This window comes from Ziziphus jujuba, chromosome 6 (assembly GCF_031755915.1).
Source record: "Ziziphus jujuba cultivar Dongzao chromosome 6, ASM3175591v1".
NCBI classification, from domain to species: domain Eukaryota; kingdom Viridiplantae; phylum Streptophyta; class Magnoliopsida; order Rosales; family Rhamnaceae; genus Ziziphus; species Ziziphus jujuba.
In genome coordinates this window covers 5,360,283-5,388,171 of record NC_083384.1, presented here as the reverse complement: position 1 = coordinate 5,388,171, position 27,889 = coordinate 5,360,283, and the positions used below count along the sequence as shown (strand labels likewise).

At 34.8% G+C, this 27,889-nt stretch overlaps 5 protein-coding genes across 5 annotated transcripts; 4 read left to right on the top strand and 1 right to left on the bottom strand.

Annotated features, from left to right (window-relative positions):
• The first annotated feature begins 42 nt into the window (after nt 1–42).
• LOC107431116 (heat shock 70 kDa protein 1) lies at nt 43–3,127 on the top strand. Its single transcript, XM_016041999.4, has 2 exons — nt 43–511; nt 1,163–3,127. The coding sequence occupies exons 1-2, from the start codon at nt 298–300 to the stop codon at nt 2,887–2,889; spliced, it is 1,941 nt and encodes a 646-aa protein (XP_015897485.1). The 5' UTR covers nt 43–297; the 3' UTR covers nt 2,890–3,127.
• Nucleotides 3,128–4,438: 1,311 nt separating this feature from the next.
• Nucleotides 4,439–7,018, top strand: LOC107407681 (uncharacterized). The gene has a single exon (XM_048463774.2). The coding sequence runs from the start codon at nt 5,267–5,269 to the stop codon at nt 6,776–6,778; it is 1,512 nt and encodes a 503-aa protein (XP_048319731.1). The 5' UTR covers nt 4,439–5,266; the 3' UTR covers nt 6,779–7,018.
• Nucleotides 7,019–12,971: 5,953 nt separating this feature from the next.
• On the top strand, nt 12,972–13,709 carry LOC107431123 (RING-H2 finger protein ATL33). The gene has a single exon (XM_016042008.4). It carries the CDS (start codon nt 13,097–13,099, stop codon nt 13,655–13,657), a length of 561 nt encoding a protein of 186 aa, XP_015897494.2. The 5' UTR covers nt 12,972–13,096; the 3' UTR covers nt 13,658–13,709.
• A 1,372-nt stretch (nt 13,710–15,081) lies between these two features.
• LOC107431125 (beta-glucuronosyltransferase GlcAT14C) lies at nt 15,082–17,373 on the bottom strand. Its single transcript, XM_048463775.2, has 4 exons — nt 16,580–17,373; nt 16,094–16,169; nt 15,868–15,983; nt 15,082–15,620 (listed from the first exon to the last, which is right to left on the bottom strand). Exons 1-4 carry the CDS (start codon nt 17,133–17,135, stop codon nt 15,106–15,108), a joined length of 1,263 nt encoding a protein of 420 aa, XP_048319732.1. The 5' UTR covers nt 17,136–17,373; the 3' UTR covers nt 15,082–15,105.
• Nucleotides 17,374–21,303: 3,930 nt separating this feature from the next.
• Nucleotides 21,304–27,778, top strand: LOC107431115 (AP-4 complex subunit epsilon). The gene is made up of 10 exons (XM_016041998.4): nt 21,304–22,551; nt 22,639–22,854; nt 22,943–23,053; nt 23,133–23,330; nt 23,454–23,585; nt 24,572–24,628; nt 24,728–24,844; nt 25,384–25,461; nt 25,963–26,106; nt 26,286–27,778. The coding sequence occupies exons 1-10, from the start codon at nt 21,763–21,765 to the stop codon at nt 27,375–27,377; spliced, it is 2,934 nt and encodes a 977-aa protein (XP_015897484.3). The 5' UTR covers nt 21,304–21,762; the 3' UTR covers nt 27,378–27,778.
• Nucleotides 27,779–27,889: the final 111 nt, after the last annotated feature.

The window sequence follows — 27,889 nt, the reverse complement described above, 5'->3', positions numbered from 1 at the left end:
GGAAGACGTCATCATCTGGGAAAAGCAATAGAAAAAGGAAGGAAGGAGCTGAGTATGGAATCTAGCAATCTAGACCGTCCATTGTTATTCACAAGATCGCACGCCTCATGAGCCACAGCGATCGAACATTCTGGAAACACGAACTCCATTAACGCTATATAAAGCCAAGGAACGGGCAGTTTCTTCGTCATTACCGCAAACCCTAGTAGCCTGTAGGGTTTGTTCTCTGTTGCTTTTGTGTTTATTTCGTCGTTACAGTTTTAAAGTTTTTTTGTTTTGTTTCTGAGACCCTTAAGAATGGCCGGTAAGGGAGAGGGTCCAGCCATTGGAATAGATCTCGGAACCACATACTCTTGCGTTGGAGTATGGCAACACGATCGTGTCGAGATCATAGCCAACGATCAGGGAAACCGAACGACTCCGTCTTACGTTGCGTTCACAGATTCGGAGAGGTTGATTGGCGATGCAGCAAAGAACCAGGTCGCCATGAATCCAATCAACACCGTCTTTGGTAAGATCTGATTTTCAATAATCTGCTATTTTCTCGGATCTTGAATAATTTATGTTGCTTTTTCGAGATTGTAGATCTTTTTTATTTTTTTTATTTTTTTTATTTTTTTTATCTTTGTTTATGCGATAGTAATAATATTTGTGATAGAATGTATAATAATGTTAAGATCGTAGATTTATTTTATGTATTTTTTTTTTCTCAGTAAGTATAGTTTGTTTATCTTTGGATCTGGATATTGGATAAATTATGTTATAGATTCGAGGTTTGTACCCGAGATGAATTCTATGGCATCAAATTTACTGTATCCAATTAATTTGAAACTTAGTTTCTGCGTTTTCTGGTGGAAACGTTTTGCGGGTTGTAGAACTTTATGAATGGTTTAAGTTGAGTTTGTTGTGGATCTTGTTTTCGTATCAAACAAACTTAGGTGAGGAACTGAAGTTAATATCTGTATTTGAAAATAAGCAAATTGAGACTAGAAGATTGCTGAACGAGAACAACGAAAGATAATAATTGTTGGTAACTGGGTTGAATGGTTTACACGATTATATGTGATTGCAATACAAGTTCAGATGAATGGTGAACATGGTTATAATAACTGTTAGCTATTGCTATATCGGCTAATTTATTGTCATAATTTCTTCTTTTCAGATGCAAAGAGGTTGATTGGTAGGAGGTTCACTGATGCCTCTGTTCAGAGTGATATTAAACTCTGGCCATTCAAGGTGATTGCTGGACCAGGTGACAAGCCCATGATTGTCGTCACCTACAAGGGTGAGGAGAAGCAATTTGCTGCTGAAGAGATCTCTTCAATGGTTCTCATCAAAATGCGTGAGATTGCCGAAGCTTACCTTGGATCAACCATCAAAAATGCTGTGGTCACTGTCCCTGCATACTTCAATGACTCTCAGCGACAGGCCACCAAGGATGCCGGAGTCATTGCAGGTCTCAATGTCATGCGTATCATCAATGAGCCCACTGCTGCTGCCATTGCTTATGGTCTTGACAAGAAGGCAACCAGTGTAGGCGAGAAGAATGTCTTGATTTTTGATCTTGGTGGTGGTACCTTTGATGTCTCTCTTCTCACCATTGAAGAGGGTATTTTTGAAGTCAAGGCCACAGCTGGTGATACGCATCTTGGAGGTGAAGATTTTGATAACAGAATGGTGAACCATTTTGTTCAGGAGTTCAAGAGAAAGAACAAGAAGGATATTAGTGGCAATCCTAGAGCACTGAGAAGGTTGAGGACTGCCTGTGAGAGGGCAAAGAGAACCCTCTCATCCACTGCTCAGACCACCATTGAAATTGATTCCTTGTATGAGGGAATTGATTTCTACTCCACCATCACCCGTGCCAGATTTGAAGAACTTAACATGGATTTGTTCAGAAAATGTATGGAACCAGTTGAGAAGTGTTTGAGGGACGCCAAGATGGACAAAAGCACCGTCCATGATGTTGTCCTTGTCGGAGGCTCCACCAGAATTCCCAAGGTCCAGCAGCTGTTGCAGGACTTCTTTAATGGAAAGGAGCTGTGCAAGAGCATCAACCCAGATGAGGCTGTTGCTTATGGTGCTGCAGTCCAAGCTGCCATCTTGAGTGGTGAGGGTAATGAGAAGGTGCAAGATCTCCTCCTCTTGGATGTTACTCCTCTGTCACTTGGTTTGGAAACTGCTGGTGGTGTCATGACCGTGTTGATTCCAAGGAACACGACCATACCCACAAAGAAGGAGCAAGTTTTCTCAACATACTCCGACAACCAACCTGGTGTGCTAATCCAAGTTTATGAAGGAGAAAGAACCAGGACAAGGGACAACAACTTGCTTGGTAAATTTGAGCTATCTGGCATTCCTCCTGCTCCCAGAGGTGTTCCACAGATTACTGTGTGCTTCGACATTGATGCTAATGGTATCTTGAATGTGTCTGCCGAGGACAAAACCACTGGACAGAAGAACAAGATCACCATCACCAACGACAAAGGAAGACTTTCAAAGGAGGAAATTGAGAAGATGGTTCAAGAAGCAGAGAAGTACAAGTCCGAGGATGAAGAGCACAAGAAGAAGGTTGAGGCAAAGAATGCATTGGAAAACTATGCATACAACATGAGGAACACAGTGAAGGACGAGAAGATCGGAGCCAAGCTTTCTCCAGCTGACAAGAAAAAGATTGAAGATGCCATTGAGCAGGCAATTCAATGGCTGGACAACAATCAACTTGCAGAGGCTGATGAATTTGAGGACAAGATGAAGGAGTTGGAGAGCATTTGCAACCCGATCATTGCCAAGATGTACCAGGGTGCGGGTGCTGATGCGGGTGGAGCTGATGATGATGTACCTCCTGGTGGAAGTGGTGCTGGCCCTAAGATTGAAGAAGTTGACTAAATCATGCTATGATATCTTATGTTGCACTTTTATTTTGGTTTTTCCATTATTTAAGACATTAAACTTCAAACTTTCATGCCATTTGTTTTTTCCCCCCGCTTTTTTGTTGAGATTTTTGGTTATGATTCGGGGCTTTGGAAGTGTACAAAGCCGATTATCTGTTTTTCTGAATTCTGATTTTATAGGAACAATGGAAATTATTGCCTGGAACTCTATTATCCAGGGCTGTATTTTTAGACATCTATCGTCTTCCTTCTAGCCATACATGCTTTGATTGTTCTGTCTTGCAGAAAATGACTAAGTAAGCGTATGTGCAAATATTTTTAACATTTAGCGCCCAAGCCGTGGGCTTGAAACAGATGAGAAAAGAGCCATTTTGAAGGGTCCCCTAGGGAGCAGAAACGCTGATTACAGTTTTGGTAGTGGTTAGCAACGGCAATGCTATCTTTCGTTGTTCTCATTTGGCATTTTTCAGAGCAAAATGCCCAAGCTGTTGATGGACAGGTATTTATTTGGTAAAATCTGCTTCATACTGGAGGGGAAGGGGAAGCTTCATGCAGCGATGTACCTTCGAAATGGGCTTTAAAGCTTGAAACTTCCTATTTGATTTTAGTGCTTTTATTGCCTCTTTGGGGTTGAATTCTCATACAACTGCCGCCCCATGAAAATCTCAAAAAAATAAAAATAAAAATAAAAATAATGCATAAGCTAAATGATCCTATAAGAAGGAACCGATAATTCTGATTTTGATATCCTAACCTCCCTTTTCTAACGTGGTCTGTTTTTTGTTTTGTTTAATTGGAAATAGGAGAAATTCTATCCTTTTGTACCTTCCAATTATCAGAATTATTTGGATACCTGGTTGAAATTAAAAGGGTAATAAATAAAACTCTTACTATTTATTTATTAAGGTTATCTAAATATCATATAAATCTTACCTAATAGTGAAAGCAATAATATAACCTTTTTTTTTTTTTTGGCCAGATAATCATATATTTTTACTCTTTTAGAATACATAATCTACTAAAATTTACTATGTAAATTGAATTTAAATAAACGTACAAAATGTCAATTTCAATCCAATTTGACTGCATTTATACGAAAATATAAAACTTTACATGTTGTATTATTTTTGGTAATAATAAAAGTATATACATGTTAAATCAATAAATTACAAATCATTATCAATTTCTTCTTTTGTTCCTTGATATAGATGGAGAAAAGGATTGGTATTATTTTGTTATTTTTGGAATGAGGGTGCACAACAAGAGAGTTGTCGATGGTAATCCACTGGATTGCAGCCAGAGTGATGATGCGAAAACCTGTACCACAACTCTTATTAAAGAGTTATTGACCTCAACCCACACTTTCACACGCACACGCCACACACACATATACACACTGAGAAAAGGTGCACCGTCACACCGTCAAGAAACGGTGACGGCAAAACCAAATTGGGTGCTATCTAGGGCGGGTTTTAACCTTTTAACCCCGCGAGCTCCGTCATTATAATAAGACGGTGGCGCACGGCTCTGTTTTCTCCATTTAATCTTTCATTTTGCTTTTCACACCCACATAACATACATTTTCTCTCTCTATTTTCTTTCGCTCTTTGTATTCTATTTTTCCTCGAGAAAATAAAAATAAAAATAAAAATAAATTGGAGGGGAAAAAATATGGTAGTTGATGATATGGTGGAGATGAGAACCATGGTCGGCTCTGGAGGTCACTCTTCCTCTCGATTCCCCGATGCTTATCCTGAAAGGTATACTCTTTGAAGATCCCCTTTGTTTGTTGGAAAAAAAAAAAAAGAAAAAAAAGAATGAAGAAAATTTGACAAATTTTTATTTGGTTTTGATGGATTTGATGGTCTTGATTCAGTGTCTTCCACCTGGGTTTGGAGGATTTCAGGAGATCCTTGGACTAGGGTTAGATATAGTCTTCCTTTAGCGTTTGTTGAATATCTGTCCCTCTTTTCGTTTGTAGACAGTGAAAAATATATATTTTTAAAATTTTTTTAAATAAGAATATGCACTTTCAGTATTTTACTTTTTGTTCTTATTGATCTCCTCTACTCTGTTCTTTTGGGAAATCTTTTTTTTTTTTTCCCCTTAAAAAAAAAAAATATATATATATATATATATTTTTTTTGTATTGAAGGAATATTGAATTTTGTTTGATTTGGTTGATTTTTGATGTGGGTGTGTGAGGAACTTGTTATCTGATTGATAAATCTAGGGTTTTGATGGAGGGGAGATACAGTGGGGATTGATATGCTGTGAAGGTGTTTGAAAAGTTTTGTTTACTTTGAATTGTGTCTTTGGGATGGCAATATTCAATCTACCAGCAACAAAACCCGCGGAGGAGTTGAGTTGAAATGGGAGACTCTCTCCTCACGGCCCTGTCAATGGAGAATCATCACCCATCCACCCTCTTGTCAATGGATTCCAGTGCCTCCTCGCACGATGAATTGGATTTGGAGATGAATCGGCAAATGATACTTTCTCGTCCTCCTGATATCAATCTACCCCTGTCAGCCGAGCGCAGCCCACCTCCACCGGCATGGAATTCTGACGCTTGTGATATTCTAGAAGTCGGGCTTGGTCCGCAAATCTACGAGACTGAGAGTTTACTTACCATCCCTAAGGTTGGAAGGAAATGTGCCAAAAGGGTGGACAGTATATGGGGTGCTTGGTTTTTTTTCAGTTTTTACTTCAAGCCTGCATTGAATGAGAAGTCTAAAGCCAAAATTATCAGGGACAGCAATGAGATTAGTGGGTTTGATAAATCTGATCTGAAGCTTGATGTTTTCATGGTTCAGCATGACATGGAGAACATGTATATGTGGGTCTTTAAGGAGAGGCCTGAGAATGCATTGGGCAAGATGCAGCTTAGGAGTTACATGAACGGGCATTCTCGCCAAGGGGAGCGACCTTTTCCTTTTAGTGTCGACAAGGGCTTTGTCCGATCTCACAGGATGCAGAGGAAACACTATAGAGGTCTATCGAATCCCCAATGTGTGCATGGGATCGAAGTTGTTCCCTCGCCCAATCTTATGGGTCTTGATGAGGAAGAGCGAAAGAGGTGGATAGAACTCACTGGAAGGGAGTTGAACTTCACAATCCCTCCTGAAGCAAGTGATTTCAGTTCGTGGAGAAACCTTCCGAACACAGACTTTGAGCTTGATAGGCCACCTCCTTCATTAAAGAATGCACCACCAAATTCCCATTCAAAGAAGCTGCTTAATGGGTCTGGGCTGAATTTGTCTACACAGCCGTCCAACCATAGTAATTCTGATGGGATGGACCTGTCACCAGTGAGCAGTAAAAGAAGGAAGGAATTTTTCCCACATGGGAATGATGATGATTGCTACTTGGCTGTTAATGCTCCATCAGAGAGAATTCCAGATACAGAACTTCACCCAAATGAACCGCACTGGTTGAATGAATTTAGTGGGGTAATGAAGAATGTTTATGGACCTGTTACAGCTGCAAAAACTATCTATGAGGATCAAGAAGGTTATTTAATCATTATTAGCTTGCCCTTCGTGGATCTTCAGAGGGTGAAGGTTTCTTGGAGGAATACCATCACTCGTGGTATCATTAAGGTATCTTGTGTGAGCACATCCCGTGTGCCATTCATCAAGAGACATGATAGGACTTTCAGGCTTACAGACCCATCGTCGGAGCACTGCCCTCCGGGGGAGTTTGTTAGAGAAATCCCCCTTTCAACACGAATTCCTGAAGATGCTAACATAGAAGCTTACTATGATGGGCCAGGATCCATGCTAGAGATTATGGTGCCGAAACTCCGTGTAGGGCCAGAAGAGCATGAGGTTCGTGTTTGCCTTCGCCCTCACTTAGGAGGCAATGATCTTATGTTGACTTGAGATGGGCATATCTATAGAGATTTGTAAGGGCTGTTGCCATAGTTGGTGCTTCATTGTTTTACTAACTCTGTACCATACAATGTACTCTCTATGAAACAAAATGTGCATCTCACATTTGTAGTCTACAGTTTTTGCTCACTAATTTATGCATCATGTTAGCTTTAACTGTAACTTTTTCCTGTTCTGGAACTTACAATTGATTCTAGTCATTTATATGAAGCCACTATTATCTTTATTTAACTGGTTACTTCCATATTGTCACATATATATGTATTTTGCTGCCTTTTCTTTTTGATCGTCTCACATCCATTGTACTCTGTTGTTGTATCAATTGATATATGGGGTTGATGTTATGAGAGTGGTGTTAGTTTGGTGGTTTTTGCTTTTTGACAGATAATACTGTTGTAAATCTACTTTCTAATTGAGGAATTACAAGAACGTTGAATGATTGTATGGAGATAAGTACTGTGTAAAAGTTTCTGTTGCAGATCAGTGTACGATATCAATTGTTTGTTGACACTTGAAACCATTCAAACATGAAGAATAACTATCTGGGTTCAAAATATTAGACTATTATTTTTTAACTATTTGAAAATTTCCAATTGACCCAAGAGTTTATCAGAAAATGACTTTTTCGACGAAATCAAGAAGATGATGGCATGGATGTACCAAGTCCATTTAATTTCTGAGGTCTGTATTTTTATTTTTATTTCTTCCTGCGAAGCCTAATTGTTGAGGAAGGGAACAATATCTCTCACACTCTGAAAGAGCCAATTGTGGTGATCCATATAAGCTTGAAGGATGCACTTTCAAAGATTCCATAAATACAGGGTTGGTTGATAGGAGGGTCAAGAAATTGATAATTGTGTAGTCTGAGTCAACGGATATGTCTTTTGTGAGCAAGTGCAAGGTGGGTAATAGTGGAGGCTGAAAAGGGCCAGAGACTTGGAGTTTTAACTTTTTGATGCTTGGCTTATGGTCAAAAGTGGCGTCTCTTTGAAAGACATTTCTTATATTTGAAATTAAGAACCTAATTACATTTCAAATTATATATATATATATACACAAATATATTTTAGATTAATTTTATTTTAATATTTCAATTTTAAAGATTTTATAATTTAGATTTTTCACTTTTAAAAATAGCAAGATAGATTTTTAATTTTTTCAACTTAAACGTAAGATTAGTCCAATCTTTAATCCTTAATTTGAGAAAGGATGAGTAAAAATTCTATTTACATAGGTTTCATTAATCTCATCTCTCAACCTAAATAAGAAAAAATCACATCTCTCATCTCAATTTATGCGGGTAAAATTGTTATCAATCTATTTAAAATTGTAGATTAGATCAATTTGTAATAAGTTAAAAAATTAAAAATATAAATAATTTTTTTTTTGAAAAATTAAGAATTTAAATTGCAAAATTTTAAAAATTTAAGATCCTAGAATCCAATTACTTTGTTATTTTATTAATTTCTACGAGTTTAAAGTTTGTCCCCTGTCTGCTTGACATGTGGAGTCTGCCCGCTTTTAATTCTTGCTTGGTTGATCTCGGATGAGTTGGTTGGATATTTTGGAGTTTTATTATTTTTGGATTGGACTTGATCTTTGAAAACGGCATGTCGAAATTTTTGACACATAATCTGACCCAAAATTGTGCCGTGTCAATTATGAAATTTGAAATGATTCTTGTTTTTTGACATTCCTTAATGGGAATAGGTAACACAGGCTCATGACAGGCTAAGCACGACACAGGATAAAACATGAGTTTGCTGTATTGGAACATTAACACCTTCATTATCTACTGTACATTGACAAAATAAAAATATTATCTGTCTTATTGAATATATGAAATCTGAAAGATGCTGAGGTTATCACACACACACACACACACACACACACATATACATACATATATATATATATATGTACACATGTATTATTAAAGAAATTAATATATTCTAGTTTTATATGATCAGTGCAATTATACAATGATGGGAAAGAAAGTATTCTTGCAAGTACAATATAATGGTAAAAATCATTGTTTCCCTATTAATAATTCATATATGAATTTTCATATCTTCAATGTTAAAAAAAAAAAAAAATGAAAAGAGAAAAAGCTACATATTTTACCCTTTACCTCTCAAGTGACATTTATTATTATAAAATTCTATTAGAAAAAACAGAAGATAGTGTGATTAGTACATGTATATGTCGCTACCTTATTATATTAGATATGTGTCAAAGAAGTGTATTATGATTTTCGCACAGAGGAAACCAATGAATTCGGTTCAAGGTAGTTGAATTTGGTTTGGCTTCTCATGGGAATCCAAGTTCAAGTTCAACTCATCATCCTCCTTTTTTCTTCTTTACACAATCTCTATTACACCATTATTTTGATTAAACAAATAATATAAACCAACACTTTTTTGAAGATGGATCTATTTTCTATCCTTGATCTATCTATTAATTATGAACATTACCAAAAAAGATAGGAAAAAGAAAGGCAAAAGAAAAAAAACAAAAGATTGTTTAATTGAAAGAACTTTAAAGATTCCAATAGCATATTTTTCTTCCCCACTTAATTTTTGTGAAGAAATAATCTAAAATATGAATGACCGTCGACACGTATAGTTGAAAATACAACAGGGGTAGGAAGAGGTCCTATTTAAAGGCTTAAAGAAGAAAGTGTATGTCCACCATTCCACTCTCTCTTTAATAGTGGGTGTGGCTATCAGTCCTAGTAGTATATATATAATAGAGGGACCTCCCTATCACTCACTTGAAAACCCTAAAAAATTCTCTTCCACCAATGAAAAAGTGGGACTGCTTTTTCTTTTTTTGTTTCTTTATAGTGTTTTGTGGTGCAGACTAATATATTGGGGACTTCTGTTTGGGTTTAAGTAACAGAAAAATCTGTTTTTTACCTTTTAAATTCAGAGCATATATATAAATATTTATTAGATCGTGAAGTAGCCATGTGAAAGAAGGTCTGCTTCCATTATTATCATGTAAAATTTTCACAATCTTGCTTTTGATCTTTTAGTTCTTTTTCTCCTTTCTTTGTTTTTCTTTTGTTTCACCGCCTCAATAATGCATATACGGCCCCATTAATATAAAGGTAAATGCTGACAGCGGTAAGTGCTTATCAAATAATTATCTTTTTTATTTTTCCTCACGTTTTTTTGCCAAATTTGAATATCATATCTTATTACCACCACAATCCAAGTGTAAACAAACAATTTTTATCTGTTTTTTTGTTTTTTTATTTTTTTTTTTTGGGTTCTTTGATTTTGTGATCAGCCTATGGTCTTATTGGTATAGCTTATATATATTCTCTGGTTTTACAGGAAATGGAATGGTAAAGTGCAGTCTAATTAGGAGAAACACTTTCTTAGCACTGACTCATTTTTATAAGATCCAAATTGAGAAGTGATAATGGAATCATAATGTTTTTGTATTATTTGTGAAATGAAATGGACTATTCCAATAACTTTACCATTTATATATACACATACAATATATATATATATAAGTTATACATTGTACCTATCTGTCAATATTGGAAAACTGAGTTATTAAATAATAAACATTAGAGAATAAGGATGAAGGTACAATGAACCTTTTCTTATGTTGCCTCAATGATCAGGTTGGCTTACTTCAGATGTGACCTATATAAACACACTTTGTTCAGGTGCTTCAGCTTCTAAAAACATTATATACCCACTAGTTTCCGCTTTCATATATGTACGAGGAAATTGTGGAAGGTGGACCCACATTTCCCATTTTAATTATTTACAGGTTTGATTTCCTAATAAATATATACATTATCTCTATGCTTTTGACTAGTGCAATACTTTTACTGAGAATCTACAATGCTGAATGACAATGAGGGAGAAATTGGAAACAACCCTACTAGGTTGATCACTGTTCTGGGCTAAACGCATGGTTTGAAAAATTGAAAGATTCAGTTTTCTCTCCCAAAAAGACAATAATTAAAAATAATATACATAACATAAAATCTGTCAAATTCCTTTAATTTTTATGCATAGTTTAGTTTCCCATTAAAGTTCTATAGTTTACTATAACTTGATATAAATTAAAGAAAATAACAATATTATTGTTTCTTAATTGGTAGACATCACATATAAATGTTGGAATACGTTTGTTAAAGTAAATGCGTCAGGAGAAAAAAAGAAAAAAAGGAAAGAAGAAAAAAGAAGAAAGAAGAAAGAAAATAAATAAGAAAGCAATAGGGCATGTGTTGTAGATATGACAAGAGACAGTTAAAGAATAAGAAACAGTAAATTATATGTTTCCTAATCAGAGAAAAAAGCAAGAGTGTTTATAAAGTGAAAGTATAAATGGAATTCTTCAAATTAATGAATAAAAATAACTCAATAATTGAAACAAAGTCCTTTAGAGATATCTTGATCTTTGACAAAGATTGGTGGGATTTATGGGATCCAACTAGACTCACAGATGGGAACAAAAGTACAAGCTTTTTTTTACATGGAAAAGCAGTATCTTAAGCCCCAAATTCATCTGAGTTGGGGGGTATAATAAAAACTTGACCCACCCACATTGCTTTGGATCTCAAATTTTTTGTAGAGAAAGAGAAGAATGGCTCAGTTGGACTAATTGAAATCTTCCAAGTTTATCATTTTAATGCATCAAATAGTGCCCATAGAGAGAATAAGATAAGAAAAATACTAAATGGGTTTTAATATTATTTAATTTCATTTTCCGAGGTCCTTCCAACAAGAATTGCACGTGCATATATTATAATTGATATGAAGAATAGAAGGTAGCTTGCACTTTCAACAATGATAATTAACATATATATATATATATATATATGTATAGTTGTATACTTTCATTATGAAAGATATTTGACAAAGACAACGATATAATTTGTTAGTGCAAGAAATTAGGCAACATTGGCAGTGCCATATGGATATTCCTTTCGGTTCATTTGGTAATGTTCAATTTGATTGCCTTACTAAAATAGTAAGAATGTTGTGAAACTAACTTAATTAGTTTTAATATGGTAAGAATTTTTTAAAGATCAAGTGGAGCAAACATATTCATTTTTCATCATAAAAAATTGACAAATGAGTTAAATTCCAAACAAATTCAATTATAGAAATGTCCGAGTTAAAATACAAAATTTCTTTTTTTGGTCTTCTTGAAAATGCTTAATTCAATTTAAAATCCGATGCTAAATACAAATGATCAAATGTCTATTGCCATTTAAATTGTTTGAAAACTTTATTGTTTTAGCGCTTGCGTTACTCAACTTCTAAAAGTTTCTCATAAATTTAAAGTTAAATCATAAAAGGGAAACCAACTAGTCTAGTTGTCGGCACAATGGCTAGTTTGTTTAGAAAATTTGATCGAAATCTCATAAGAAGTAGCTTTTGCCACAAATTTATTTTACAAGTTCGATATACATATATGCCAACATCTTTAGTTAGTGATATTTTTAAACTTCCACCTGAAAACAAAAAAAATTATAGCTACATTTACATGTTTGGGTCCAAACCCAATATGTGAATCAAGATTTTAATTGGGGCAGGCTTTTTTGAAATTTTGGATTCATCTAATTTAGACAGCCCATCTCTTTTTTGTGGCCGGCCCAATATGTAAAATGAACGGTACCAGTGGTAGTATTGGCAAAAATTACTTTTTTACTAGTAGTCCAAAAACTTCAAATATTTAATTTTCTCCGAAAAGACGCACTACTTATGTAAAAAGATCATAATACGACAAAGATACGATGATGGGCTGTGGGGTTGCTGTCATTTAGTCCAGCATTTTATAGAAAAAAAAAATAATTAAAATTAATAATTATTTCAATTTTTCAAAAATACAAATAGATTTCATAACATAATATAATTAACTATTTATTTTTTGTTAATAAATTATTCTCTCTCTCTCTCTCTCTCTTTTTATTTTTTATTTTTTCCAACAGTGATTACGGATATAAGCCAATAACATTTCCAATTATCCTGGCAAAAACAAATAAATAAAAATGAAAAAGAGAAATGAAGAACATTTTAACTTGAAAGTCACTCCTGGTTCTTTTTTTTTCTTAAAAAAAAATATATATATATATATTTTACATGAAAATTGAGTTAAAAAAAACAAAAAAATTGGACACCAATTATTGGTGAGGAAAGAAAGTCCAAAAGAAAAAACTTCACCAACACCACATGGCCAACAAAACTTGCTCTCCAAACCCCACTTAGAAAATTGAAGTTCCCTTTACCATCTCTCTCTCTTTTCCTCTCTATCTCTATCTCTATCTCTCTTATAATGGAGAGCGCACCCCCCAACCTTAACAGACCTCCTCCGCCTTTTCCAGCTCCGCCGCGCACCGTCGACTTCTCCGCTCTCGAATTCATCCTCGGTCTCATCGCCGTCATCACCATCCCTGCCTTGATCTACGCCTTCTTCTTCACCATCAACTGTCCTCCCAACCCTTTCTCTCGATCTCGCCGGAGCTCCACTGACTCCTTACCTTCCTTCTCCGGCGACAACGTCTCCACCGCCACCGCCGAAGACACCAGCAAGGAGAAAGAGGCAGTTATGAGCTTTAAATTTTTGAAAGAGAAACACGCCAAGGACATCGTCGGTGGAGATTGTCCAGTGTGTTTGTCGGTGTTCGTGGACGGCGACGAAGTGAAGCTGCTGAACGCGTGCAAACACTCTTTCCATGCAACGTGTATTGATACGTGGTTTAAGACTCAGCCCAACTGTCCCGTTTGTCGGAATCCGGTCGCCTTGAAGCACCGTCCGGAAAATAGAAGTGGAAATGGTGGTGGTGGAGAAGCTGATAGGCAACAAGGTTTGCCTGATGCTGCCAATTTGGTTTAACACTATCATACATAGTATATCTTTATATAAATATATAATTATCTTTCTTTTCTTTTTTCTTTTTTTAAATTACATTCTGGGGTACTTGCCGACAGAAGATGAGAATGGCAACAGGAATTTTGCTTAAAATTCATCTGCTTTTTTTTTTTTTTTTTTTCAGTAAACTCACCACAATTTTACTAGTTTTGAGTAGCATAATTATTTGCTTTAGACAATTAAAAAAAATTAAAAAATAGAATAAATAGTTTTTTGGAGTGTACAACTTGAACTTAAATTAGGATCTATATTAATAATTAATGTAAATGTGGCATATTGTTTATGTTTTTTTGGTAATATTGGCATATTGTGTCTTGTAATTGCCGGGTAAACATCTATTATTTATAAAAAATTTTGAGATGATAGGATGGGATACCCATGTGAATGGGAATGATAGTCATAGGGTAATTAATGTGAGGCCATGGGAAAAGAAGAAAGACATATTTTCTAATATAAATAAATAAATAAATAAAAGCGAAAAATAAGACAGGAGATAAAATGAACAACAACTTAACTAAGAAGGAATTCTGAAAAAAAGAAAAAAAGAAAAAAAAGTTGGTGGTGGTGAGAATTGTATTATATTATATAATTTGATGAAGGCTAAAAAAAAGACAAAGAGGTGTAGCCTGGAACACATGACATAATGATGTTTGAGTTTGACAACTCACCAAACACTTTATAAAAATGAATATAAATATGGATTGGACAATTACGTGTCTACTTAATTTCCGATCCCTAACAATCAAAACAAATAAATAATAGCCTATCACAAATAATCAACGAACGAGGAAAGGCAGGTATCCTAATGCTAATGCGCAGTATTATTATTACATTTTTTGACCCCATGGTTTGCTTCTCCTCACTTTTTTGTCACCAAATTTCTCGGTTGTTTCCCCTCGGGACTTTCTCACGCCTGTGGGTCCCTGTTTGGTACGCCCTTGGAGGTTTTCGTTCTTTCTTTTTTTTTCTCATTTGGTCATCAGATTCACTTTCAAGATTTGAGGTTAAGTAGATTAGGTGGAACCCAATAACAAAACAAATGCTTTACCATTAGTATTGTATTTACCCAAAAAAAAAAAAAAAAAAAATCTTTACCATTAGTCCTTTCATGGCCCTAAACTAGGACCAAACTTATATGATGAGGAGGGATATGCAATTGTTTGATTGTCTTGTTTTAATTTAGAATTTTGATTCCTTTTTGTGTATATTTTTGTATTTTCTTCACGTATTTTATGATATCCTATTGTCCACATTCTTCCAGGCCAGCTGCATTGGATGCTTTTGGTGGAATATTTGGTTAGGTTCCGTCAGATACCATTCAATACTAACTATGTCACCTCATGACCAGAACTAAAGTTAAACCAAAAAAAAAAAAAAAAAATGATATGGAGAAAAAACTGAGCCTTGAAAGACTATTTACACTGCTTTAACCTGAAATTATCAGAATCAAGAAGTTTCACAATGAGTTTCTCTAGCCTTTTTGAACTTATAGTTGGTTTAACAACATTTGGATTCCCGTAAACTAAACATTTATCTTTATGTAAAACAGAAGTCTCTTGACACCAACCGCCAGGAGTAAACCGGTCACCAGACCTCCTCAACAGCTCATTGTCGATTTTGTTGAGAACAGGATCATCCTTGGCAAACCTACGGGCAAAAGGAGCTCCACTCTGAACCATTTCATCAAAATGCTCCAATGTCAGAGCAACAGGATTCTGCTTTGGGGGTTTATCCCACTTTAGATAATGCAAGTCATGATTCACGGTTGTGTTCTGGTAGTCCTTGTGGTTACAAACGACAGTGTGGAAATAGCCCTCAGGGGATGACAGAAAATTCGTATAGTACATGAGCAGAGTCCGAGGGAGGTTATCCCATCCCCAAATACAGAATTCAAGAAATGGTTTTGTCAACACCACCCATTCAGATCCTGGATGTAGATAAACACAGTTTTGAGATATGTAAGACTAGTGTCTTTCTGAAACCATCAAACATGTCTAGTGCAGCAAGAAAAGGAAACCCCATTATTTTCCTTGGACCTTTCATATTTATAATTCACCTACAGCAGTTCCCTCAAACCTAATGATCTATTTGGGTATCTGGCCTCGTCATTACAGCCCATAAACCTAGCATAAACAAATACTTTAAGTGAAGAGAGTGTAAAGTTGGAGGAGTACCCATGAATAATTTGAAGGAAGCAGGCATAGACCTTCTCTCTTTGGCCCAAAATACTCCAGATTTCTTCGTGTGATACAAGCCTGGATCTATAATGATAGGCCTTGCTCTTTGATTCCTGAAGGACACAATAGGAATCAGACGTTGATGAGCATGTAATAGAATTAGCAACAACACGTGTAAAGCATTACTACAAGACGGGTCCCACGGCATGAAATTTATGCTCACTCTTTCCAGCCAATATTACTCGTGTGCTCAAGGAAGTTCAAATCTCTTGGCAAGTATGAGAAAATATGCAAGATATCTGGGAAACCAACAACCAAAAAAAAAAAAAAAAAAAGAAAAAACCAATAAGATTTACAAGTGAATTACTGCCCTTATTTTCATCTGACAACAAATAAAAGTAGCGTAAAATTATGAATAGCTGTAAAGAGTGCATTTTTTCAGAGAGACCTAAATTAAATTGTGAGAAACAGAAAAACTTTTAATCAGTCATAAAGAGGACATTCAATTTTGCAATCATAAATCATTTATGAGCAGCTAAAAAGTTTTAAATCCATTTTGAAGCTGAAAAAGATTGAAGTTGATCAATTAAGCATGCCTTTTGTGGATTCAAGCTGCAACTATATAACCAAAAACTTACCAAATTACCAAAACAAAAACACAAACTACGGCATTTAAGCAATCAGAAAACCTTAAAAAGCACAATTTTACCATCTTGAGGCATCAGAGGGTAATCGGACGAGCTCAGATTGATAAACCAATCCCAATCCTTGGACTTTTTAAGCAAAATCGCAACCGCGTGAAGCGTAGAGGCAATCATAGTAGGACCTTTGTAAGTGACCAAATTGCCCTTGCCCACCACCATCACATTCTTAAACCTCTCAATCAAAGCCTCAGATTTGACATACTTGGCCAGCTCAAGCCTCTCAGCATCCGAAGCTTCCAGATCCAGATGCAGAACATAGTAATTCCTCGGGTGATACAGCGCCTGAAGTAGCCGCCTCAATTGCGGTCCATCCCCTTTCGTCCCCGTCAACGAATAAGCCAATCTGGGCAGTTTCGGAAGACCCAATCGATCATTCCCATCGCCGAAATCTCGGTCCAGAAATGCTAATTGCCGCTGGTCGTAGGCAAAATCGGATGGGGATGAGAACCTGGGCTGAGCGAGAGTTACAGTGAGTAGGAGCAAGAGGAAGAGTACGGAGGTTGTGAGAAGAAGAAGAAGCCATTTTCGATCGAGGTAATGGGGAAAGTGAGGTTTTTTCATTGGGAATGGTGAGAATGGGAGGGGCTAAATTAGGGTTTTGGTAGGCATTGGAATTGGGGGAAAATGGTGGAGATTATGATTTTCAGCTTTTTTTCTTTTTTTTTTTTTTTTTTTTCGGTTATAGAAATTTTGGGACTTTGGAGTTGGTTGTGGTTGTTTGGAGAGGTTGAGAGAGCGTAGCGTAAAGGGGGATCTGTCGGCTTGAAAGGTTTTTTGAAAGTTTTTTTTTTTTTTTTTTTTTTTTTTTTGGGGGGGGGAACTGTGGTTGTTCTTTGGAGAGGGAAATTCTGCCTGTTTGAATATAATTTAAATTGTCGGTCATCGTACATTAATGAGTATAAAACATAAAATTAAACGCAAAAAAAGAAAAAAGAAAACTTTGGTAAAAATTAAGTCTTTTAGTTGTGCATGCACAACAATGATAAGAAATTAGATTGAAAATTCATTAAAAAAAAAATTGGCTTGAAAATTATTGGTAAGAATTTAGATGATTAAAAGTTGTATGTGTTGATGTCGAATTCGGATGGCCTCCAGCTCAGCAAAGTGTTGACACGTGGGCTGAAGGTGTGGCAACTAACGAAAATGTATTTAACTACAAAATAGGATGCAAAGTTACCATGGCATTGGTATGGTACTGATAAAGGCATTCTAATGCTCAAATAGATGACAAATTAGAAATAATTAGCTTTTTAATTTAGACTAACCTCTTTTTTTTTGTTTTTTTCATGCCCCTAAAGCGGGATGCCTTTGAAGCTTTTATAGCTATTTGAATATGTTAGTTTGTTTGATAGCATGATCCAAGAAGAATTTTGGGGGGTTTTGTTAACCCGCTTTAATCTCCTTCCGAAGAGAATCTTTGTTATTGATTTACCGGTTTGACTCCTGTTCTTCAAGATATAGTAAAATAAAATATTGATATTTATTCGAAGATGGTTTGACTTTGTGTATTTTATCTTCATAGTCCAACATTTATGTTGGATTTTGTGGGGCTTTAAGTTATTTTTGATATGAGACTTTTATCTTGTCTAAATTTTCTTGGTTAACCATCTTTACCGAGGTTTTATCACTGTTTTAGCATGTTGATGACGTGTATCCTCAAATAATTTTGATCATTACACGTGGCGGTTCAATTACTATTTATTGGACAAGATTTCGTGACGTGTCATCAACTCATTATTTTACCCATACAATATACATGTATATAAAAGAAAGTTTTTGTACTTAAGTGCTAGTTATATTATGCTAAGAAAGTAAGCAAAATGTTAGTAGAGGGTGCTTCTTGCCTAGACTATTTGGACGTAATAAAAGTGTATCTTATGCAATCAATGATGCATTTAACATAACTTAAAGCAAGGAACTGGAGGGTTAGCTTTTATAACAACACTCGAGCAATAAACGTAATCAGTAATTTATATGAACCAGAACACAAGGCACAAGCAAGTCGCCCATTGGCTGTAAACTCCATTTTGCAAATCCTATTAGCCAGACAAGAGAAAAAGCCAAGATTTTATAGCAATTAGTGCCTTGTCTAATATAAGATCCAAAATTGAAAGTCTTAATCTTCAGCTTGGGCATCACTTTCATATTGGACCAAATTCCAATTTCCCTCTTTACCAGTTTACCCAAAACAAAACCCTCAAAGAATAAAGCACCGTGCAGTACTTTTTATAGCAAATGGACTGGTCTTGAAAAATGTCCAATTTGGAGGTTGCTTTGGTTAAATATGCTTACTAGTCAAACTGAAGTTCTTGAACTCCACAATCTGGTTAACAGAAAAAGCCCTTTTCTCCAAAGTCCAAAGATAAAATTTAGGCTTGAGCTTTGCCTCCTTTCTTTTCCTTGATCTTCACTGAATCACTGGGATAGACCATGTTTCCCCCAAATTGCCCATTTCAATTCAACAACTGCCTTTTAGCAGGAATGTTAGACCATAGATGCTAAAGAACTTGCAGAAGATCACCACCTAGTTCAAGAAATTAAATTGAGGAAGAAAACAAACCTTGTTCCATTAGGCATATGCTTATATGCCTAATATGTTTTTATTTTATTTTATTTTTATTATGGTAATATTCTTGACGAGTACCGGCACTCAAAATTCAACCACTCAATCAATAGCAAGAGTACTCATGTGGTAAATTCTCAGAAGACATAATGGCAATGTGAAATTATGAAAACATAAAATGTGTGTTAATGTCTTCAGCCAAAAAGAAAATTAATGTTATTAGTTTTAAATTATACTTAATCTTATGTCTTTTCGTTATTGCTTAATTGATTTCAATTCAAACTGACGTTTTGTTTTGATATTATTCAAATTAGAGACTTTTTTTTTTTTGGTAAATTACTCAAATAAGAGGTTAATAGTAAAACTTTGAAGTAAAGTTCATTATTTTTATTTTATAAAGCATTGAACTTTTTAAAATTATGCCTTTGGGATTGCCTACCCATTGTTTTCTCATACTAATGATGAGTTAGAATCTCTAACCAACGTAAAAAGAAGAACAAATTATTATTATTATTATTATTTTAAAAAAAATGCAATTCTATGCATATATGAGCGTAAAATGCAAAAATATCCTAATAAAGAATTAAGGAGAAAGCAATAATTTTTTCTTTTTAAAAAAAAATTGAACAAGCATTGAAAAATAATTCTTTTAGAAAAAGTAAAAATTTTCTAAAAGCACATAATAGAAAGATTTGTTTAAAATAATAAATAAAAATAAAAATACATGTAATAAATAAAAGAACATCATGTTTCAAAGTATTATTTTTGATTTTATAAATATCTAGATCACTTTTTATTTTTATATTTTTTATAGGTCTTTATATATTTTTTAATCTCTATGATATATACATATTACTGTTTTTATTTTTTAAAACCTTATAATTGTATTTCTTTAATATTTTACTAATTTTTAATAAAAGGGTTTATTGGTTTTCTGTTTGAAAATGATTGTAGAATTACACTTTAAACTTTTATTTTGATTTATAGCGTCACTCATGCAACAATTTTATCAAAATAACCCAAAAAAAAATTAAAATGCAAAGTACTAGTTATATATAATTTAAGATGCATTAACATGTTATATGTAAATGGGATAAAAATATTGACTTAACCTATACTAATTTAAAATATTGAACCAAAAAAACTATGAAATTAAGCATTTTCTGGAGATTGAACCAAACAAACTGAAACAATAAATAAATATAAATTAAATTAAAATCTTCTATAAATTGAAGAAAATTAAAGCAATAAATAAATAAATAAATTAAAATTAAATTAAAAACTTCTATAAATTGAAAAAAAATTATTAATATGTCATTGTGAAAATAAAATTAGTACTGTTTTCTTTGGCAATAATGTGAGTTTGAATTCTTCACCTTCAATATCATCATTAAAATTAATGTTAATGATACTAAAATATTAATTTTTTTTACTAGATAACACATTTTAAAATGTTATTAGTTAATATATTTAATTTTTAAATAATAAATAAATAAAAAATAAATTAATTAAATATTATCATATTATGTTTTATTGATAATTCTGGCAATATTATATCATTAAAAAATAAATATATTTATTTACTAATTAAATAATTTAGATAATACCTATAATTTCATTAAAAAAAAAGAAATTTAAACTGTTATCTTATTCCATACTAATTAAGAAGGACGTATTTAATCTAGAATTTAATGAATTTAAAATAAATTATAGATTTTAAAAAATTTGATGGATTATAATGGAATTTCATAAATTTCATAAACTATTTATAAAAATTTTATGAAATTTTTGTGATTAAATCTGAATTTTATATTGATAATTTTTTTTACACTGTTAAAATCTTTTCATATTCATTAAAATTAATAGCTTTTTGAATATCATTAGATTTTAAAAAAATTATATAAAATCCTAATTAAATATATCTAAATTTTAATAGATTTTTATAAAATCTAAATTGAATATCATTAAATTTGTATATAATTTTTTAAAATTTAAATTGAATATATCTAAAATTTTAAATATTTTTAAAATTCTTTAAATACAACTGTAAATTGAATACATTCATAAATTTATTAATATATACAAGAAATTGAATCAAGCAAAGCATGAAAAAAAGAAAAAAAGGAAAGGAGAATCCTTAACCAGATAATAGAAGTATAATTCAAAAAAGCAGGAACAATATCAATTCTAGCTGTACCATAAGGAGAAAAGGAGGAATTTTTAATCCAAACAAAAACAAAAAACGAAAACAGTTTCATTGTTTTTATTAACGCATTTTCTCAACGTGTTGCTGCCAATCTGATATCTTTCTCTCTCTTATCTTTCTTTCCCTGTGCTTCTCCGACACCCGGTAGTCCGCAGAGTACTCCTCGTTGTGCTCACACTTTCTCACTCTTTTTCTCTCTCTCTCCAAACAAGAAATATAACACCTTCAGATCTAATCGTTTTGGAAAATCAGAAAATAAAAATATAAAAGAAAAATAAATCGCTTTCTGGGTTTGGTTATTGGAGTGATTAATGCTTGAGATCCCAATTCCCAAATCCCCAATTCCGAAATCCAAACAGCAATCCCCAAAACCCTAATTCGAGGAACGAAAAGGAGAACTTTGGTGAGCAAAAACTCCAATGGAGCAGTTGAAAACGATAGGGCGAGAGCTAGCGATGGGCTCGCAGGGTGGGTTCGGGCAATCAAAGGAGTTCCTTGACCTCGTGAAGTCAATCGGAGAAGCTCGATCCAAAGCCGAAGAGGATCGAATCGTTCTCCACGAGATCGAAACCCTAAAGAAACGACTCTCCGAACCCGACATCCCAAAGCGCAAGATGAAAGAGTACCTAATCCGACTTGTCTACGTCGAGATGCTCGGGCACGACGCGTCGTTTGCTTACATCCACGCCGTCAAGATGACCCACGACGACAATCTCCTCCTTAAACGCACTGGCTATCTTGCCGTTACTCTCTTCCTCTCCGACGATCACGACCTTATTATCCTCATCGTCAATACTATTCAGAAGGATCTTCGCTCTGATAATTACCTTGTCGTTTGTGCTGCTCTCAATGCTGTTTGCAAGCTCATAAACGACGAGACTATCCCTGCCGTTCTTCCCCAGGTGGTTGAATTGCTTGGCCATTCGAAAGATGCTGTGAGAAAGAAGGCAATCATGGCCCTCCATAGATTCTACCAGAAGAGCTCCTCCGCTGTGTCTCATCTTCTCACAAACTTCAGAAAGCGGCTCTGCGACAATGATCCTGGGGTTATGGGGGCTACTCTTTGTCCTCTGTTCGATCTCATTACCATCGATGCTAATCCTTACAAGGATTTGATTGTGAGCTTCGTTAGCATTTTGAAACAGGTGGCTGAGAGGAGGTTGCCCAAGTCGTACGATTACCATTCCATGCCTGCTCCGTTTATTCAGGTTGGAGAAGTAAAGGGTAGTCTTCGTTTTCCACTTACTTTGAAAAGGTATCCATTTTTTTAGTTTTGTTTTTGATTGTGCGTGCAGATCAGGTTGCTCAAGATTCTAGCTTTGCTGGGTCGTGATGATAAGCAAGCTAGTGAGAAGATGTATACCGTGGTGGGAGATATATTCAGGAAGTGTGATTCAAGTAGTAATATAGGAAATGCTATACTTTATGAGTGTATATGCTGCGTCTCTTCCATTTTTCCCAATCCTAAGCTGTTAGAATCTGCTACTGAAGTTATTTCAAGATTCTTGAAGGTTTGCCCACCAGCTTTTTAAAATGCTTTCTGCAACTTTATGGCTCTATACACTTCTAGTAATGCAATTTAAGAAATTTTTTGTGCAGAGCGACAGCCATAATCTCAGATATATGGGTATTGATGCCCTTAGTCGATTAATAAAGATAAGCCCCGAGATTGCTGAACAACATCAACTGGCTGTGATTGATTGCTTAGAGGTCAGAGAGATGGTTGATTGCGTTTTAATTATGCTTGCCATTTTCAGTTTGTATTGAAGTTTTAATGTGCATGACCCAGGATCCAGATGATACTCTTAAGCGAAAAACATTTGAACTACTTTATAAAATGACAAAGTCCTCCAATGTTGAAGTGATTGTTGATCGGATGATTGACTACATGATTTGCATCAACGATAATCATTATAAAACCTATATAGCTTCTCGATGTGTGGAACTTGCAGAGCAGTTTGCACCGAGTAACCATTGGTTTATTCAGGTAACGCACTGTTGCTATAGGAATCTTAGGAAACAGAAGGGAAAAAAAAAAAAAAAAAACTTTTGTGCACTGGACACGTAATCTCATGCTCTCATCCCTGTTTAATATGGTGTTGGCCCACAGACTATGAATAAAGTCTTCGAGCATGCGGGGGATCTTGTTAATGTAAAAGTGGCTCATAACTTGATGAGGTTGATTGCAGAAGGATTTGGAGAGGATGATGACACTGCCGATAGTCAGCTAAGATCATCTGCTGTATGTAATTGTGACATTACACTGTATATGTACCTATTGTCGTTGACTGATATGAGAGGTGCCATAAAATTTATTGGTTTTATTTACATCTTGTATGATTTAAGTGCCTGATTAAGCAATATTAGAATCTTTGTGCATGCTGTTACATATATCATCTTTTAATATATTGATTGGTTATTTTATATGCTTTTCTTTTTATGCCTAGATCCTTCATTTAAAAATCATTCCTTCCCCGTTAGAGTTTGTAGTGACAACTATAGTGTAAGGGAAGTCAAATACTTGCGAGTTATCAGCATGTTCCAAGGAAGACAACCTAGTTTCATTCTATCTTCTTGGCTGATGTGTAAAAGAATCAGGACTTTATGCTCGACTAAGTTATAGAATGTGATTTAGTGTTCATTTGTAGTAAGCTGTTACACCAATATAAACTGTGTTGGGTGAATCCAACTCTAGACATATTTATAGTGCAGATTTATGGTTTTATGGTCATAGGTAGGGAGAATTTTGTGGAGGTGTAGAGTTGTGGTTATCTTGAGGGTGGTTTGGAATGAAAGAAATAAAAGAACTTGAAGGAAAAGGTGATGGTTTGGAATTGTATAAGAATTCCATTAGAGTATTGTGGATTGTTTTAGGCTTATATGTCATAATGTTTGAACAGTTGCGGTTACAGCGACATGGAATTTTGGATAATTGAAAGAGTTTAATATAGTTTTAAGTCATGTTAATGTTTACCAAGGAATCATTAATTGTTATGGGGTTCGTTTTTGTATCTAATTTGATTAATAGTGTTTCTCAAGGTCATTTTTTGATGTTCTTCTGTTTTTGTTTTTAATATGTTGTAAACCATTGAAAGGTAGGAGTGCTGGTCCTCCCATTTACTCTGATTTACTTTCAATTTAAGTTTTGCTTTCCTACATACAAATTAAAAAAAAAAAAAAAAATTTAAAAAAATGTTTTTGTTTTTTATAGTTATTTTTAATCTGCAGGTGGAATCATATTTGGGCATTATTGGAGAGCCCAAACTGCCATCAGTGTTTCTTCAGGTGCATTCTATTTTATGTATATCTCTCCGTTATCAATTTGCTGTGTAGACCCTGTTGAAAGAAATTCTTATATATAATATAAATTTTTTCTGATTATAGGTCATATGTTGGGTTCTTGGGGAATATGGAACTGCTGATGGGAAGTATTCTGCTTCCTATATCACTGGGAAACTATGTGATGTGGCAGAGGCATATTCCAATGATGAAACTGTTAAGGTATTGTTCAAACTCCTTGAAGCTACTGGTTGAAGGTTGCAGACTTCTAAAATTTTATTTTATTTTTGCTTAAAAGTACATGGTCCATGCTTCTTACCCTGCGGAAGGGGATGCATAAATACTTTTATACCAACTATGCATAAATACTTATATACTTTTAGTTTCTGAGGTACGTATTTAATCCATCTGGATTGAGGTAACGTTTTATACCAACTATGTTTGATTGCTTGTATGGCTAAGCTAGTTTTGATTTCCTTTACTATCTGAATTGTTTGTATTATATAAGGGAAATACTGATTTTACAGGAGGCTCAGTAATTAATCATCAAAAGAGTAAAACAGAGAAATTGATTCGTCTTTTTCTTAGTCATGCCTATTTATGGAACTTTTGTAGGTTTAGATAAAAATGTTTAATTATTTTCTCCGTTTTCATTTCTTAAGGTAAAAGGTTTCTCATTGTATGTACAATATGTATGTATTTGTGTACATCTATGTGTGTAGTTACTGATATATAATAGTCTTTCTTTTCCTCATTTGCAGGCATATGCCATTACAGCAATCATGAAAATATATGCATTTGAAATATCAGCTGGGAGGAAAGTGGATATGCTACCTGAGGTATGTATGAATACTATCATTTGATTTCTGTCATCGTGTTAAAGCAAGCATCGTATAATCAATACCGGTCTACCCTGCTTACCTCATTTAAGCTTCTTTCCATAAAAATGTGTACATTTGTAGGAGTGGTCTTAAAATATTTCCTGCTTCATTTGAGCTTCTCTCCATAAAAAATTGTACATTTGTAGGAGTGGTCTTAAAATATTTCCCTACTTTCTAGACATTAATGCGTTCCTTAAACTTTCCCTTGAACTTTGACATCTTTTTAAAATTTTCAATATCGTGATAACTATTCTAACATGTTTCATAAATTTTTAAAATTGCAATATCTGTTCCAATGTTGTTTGGCCTTACATCGTTTGAGCTTCCATGCATCTGGATGTACTCTTTGATGGTTTATTTTCTGAATAAAAATCTTTTTTGCATTTCCATGTTCACTTCCTTTATCCTTAGCAGGATTTCATTCTTTATCTTATGTTAGACTTATTGCTCTTCTTTTAGTGTCAATCCTTGGTGGAAGAATTATCAGCTGCACACTCAACAGATCTGCAGCAACGTGCATATGAATTGCAAGCTGTCATTGGTTTGGATGCTCGTGTTGTTGAGAGCATAATGCCTTCAGATGCAAGTTGTGAAGACATTGAGGTAATACGTCCATCACAGATGCTCATGCATTTTTCTTTCATATTAATTATAATTTTCAGGTTTCTGAAAGATTATAGATGTTTTTGATCGGTTTGTTTTTAAGATTGTTATTAACATTGTTTTTACACAGTTTGATGTCATTTAGTGACGGTACTAACATCTCTAAATCCTCTTTTTAGGTGGATAAAGACCTTTCATTCCTTGACAATTATGTAAGACTCGCAATAGAAAAAGGTGCTCAGCCATACATTCCTGAGAGTGAGCGCTCTGGAATGCTAAATGTCAGCACCTTTAGAGGCCAAGATCAGCATGAAGCTTCAACGCATGGTCTTAGATTTGAAGCATATGAGCTTCCGAAAGCACCTATTCCAGCAAAGGTTGTTCCAATTGCCAGTTCAACTGAACTTGTTCCGGTACCTGAGCCATCATATTCTAGGGAGATCCCCCAGGCTGCACCAGTGTCATCTGTCTCGGATGTAGGGTCATCAGGGCTTAAGCTACATCTTGATGGTGTTCAGAAAAAGTGGGGTAGGCCAACATACTCCTCTACCCCACCATCTACTTCAAACTCTACTTCTCAGAAGACGGTGAATGGTGTTTCACAAGATGGTCGGAGCACTGCAAACTCAAAAGCTCGAGACAGTTATGATTCAAAGAGGACACAGGTTGAAATTAACCCTGAAAAGCAGAAGCTTGCTGCTTCGTTGTTTGGGGGTTCATCAAAAACTGAGAGAAAACAATCATCTGCCAACCATAAGGTGGCTAAAGCAAGTAGCCAGGCAGCAGAGCCATCTCAAGTTTCCAACACAACTGTTGTAGCTTCTGTTGGGACAAATCTTCAACCTCCTCCAGATTTGCTTGACTTCAGTGAACCAACTGTTACAACTAGTGCTCCATTGTTAGATCCCTTCAAGCAGTTGGAAGGCCTTCTAGATTCAAACGCAGCAGTTGCCTCAACTGCGAATCATGGTGGAGGAAATGCTTCTAAAGAACCTGATATAATGTCATTATATGCGGATATGCCTCTAAGTGGGCATAGCAGCAGTACAGAGAACACTATTTCAACCCACGGGGATGATGCTAATCTTATGTCCGGGTTCTCAAATGCCGCCAGGATTGATCATGGTGGACCTACAGTTGAACACTCCACGCAACAACTTAGCAAGGGACCAAACCCAAAAGATTCCTTGGAAAAGGATGCACTTGTAAGGCAGATGGGTGTGAACCCATCAAGTCAGAATCCCAATTTATTTAGAGATTTGCTTGGCTGAAAGTTGTCACATGGAAAAACTTGGATTGGAAAACTGTTCGAAGTTTGATTATTTGATTGGTGCATTTTTATTATGAGACAGGATGAATAGCTGAATAGGGGAGACATTTATCATATATTCAGCAACAAGAGAAGCAGGATCATTTATCATGGTGGAGACACCGGCATGGAGCAGTTTGATCTTGCCGGTGTAATTTGATCTCGAGAAGTGATGGTAAAGAGTCTGGTACAGGTAGTCAGTGGAGACCTTTTACCCCTTGGTGCTTGTTAAGGCCGCGGAGTGGGGGGAGTTTAAATGGAGGAGGCAATATTTTTCTATAGTTGTATGAATTTACCAAATATTTATTTATCTTGTTACAATAATGCTGTGAATTAATGAGATTTTTTTTTTCCCCGTCCCAACTATTTTTTCTTTTTCTGTTCATCCTTAAAAAAAAAAAAATACTTTTTTTCTTTTCTTTTTATAGTAAGATTGTGAAACAATTTTACTGAAAAGTGGTTGCATTTTTCAAT

Bases quoted from the DNA above. Each gene is read 5' to 3' on its own strand.
- LOC107431116 (XM_016041999.4), top strand. From the start codon at position 298: ATGGCCGGTAAGGGAGAGGGTCCAGCCATTGGAATAGATCTCGGAACC. The intron at 512-1,162 runs GTAAGATCTGAT...TCTTCTTTTCAG, and splicing joins TCCAATCAACACCGTCTTTG to ATGCAAAGAGGTTGATTGGT.
- LOC107407681 (XM_048463774.2), top strand. From the start codon at position 5,267: ATGGGAGACTCTCTCCTCACGGCCCTGTCAATGGAGAATCATCACCCA.
- LOC107431123 (XM_016042008.4), top strand. From the start codon at position 13,097: ATGGAGAGCGCACCCCCCAACCTTAACAGACCTCCTCCGCCTTTTCCA.
- LOC107431125 (XM_048463775.2), bottom strand. From the start codon at position 17,135: ATGAAAAAACCTCACTTTCCCCATTACCTCGATCGAAAATGGCTTCTT. The intron at 15,984-16,093 runs GTGAGCATAAAT...TGTGTCCTTCAG, and splicing joins AGTAATATTGGCTGGAAAGA to GAATCAAAGAGCAAGGCCTA. The intron at 15,621-15,867 runs GTACTCCTCCAA...ATCTACATCCAG, and splicing joins TTCCTTCAAATTATTCATGG to GATCTGAATGGGTGGTGTTG.
- LOC107431115 (XM_016041998.4), top strand. From the start codon at position 21,763: ATGGAGCAGTTGAAAACGATAGGGCGAGAGCTAGCGATGGGCTCGCAG. The intron at 22,855-22,942 runs GTTTGCCCACCA...TTTTTTGTGCAG, and splicing joins TTATTTCAAGATTCTTGAAG to AGCGACAGCCATAATCTCAG. The intron at 24,845-25,383 runs GTATTGTTCAAA...CCTCATTTGCAG, and splicing joins CCAATGATGAAACTGTTAAG to GCATATGCCATTACAGCAAT.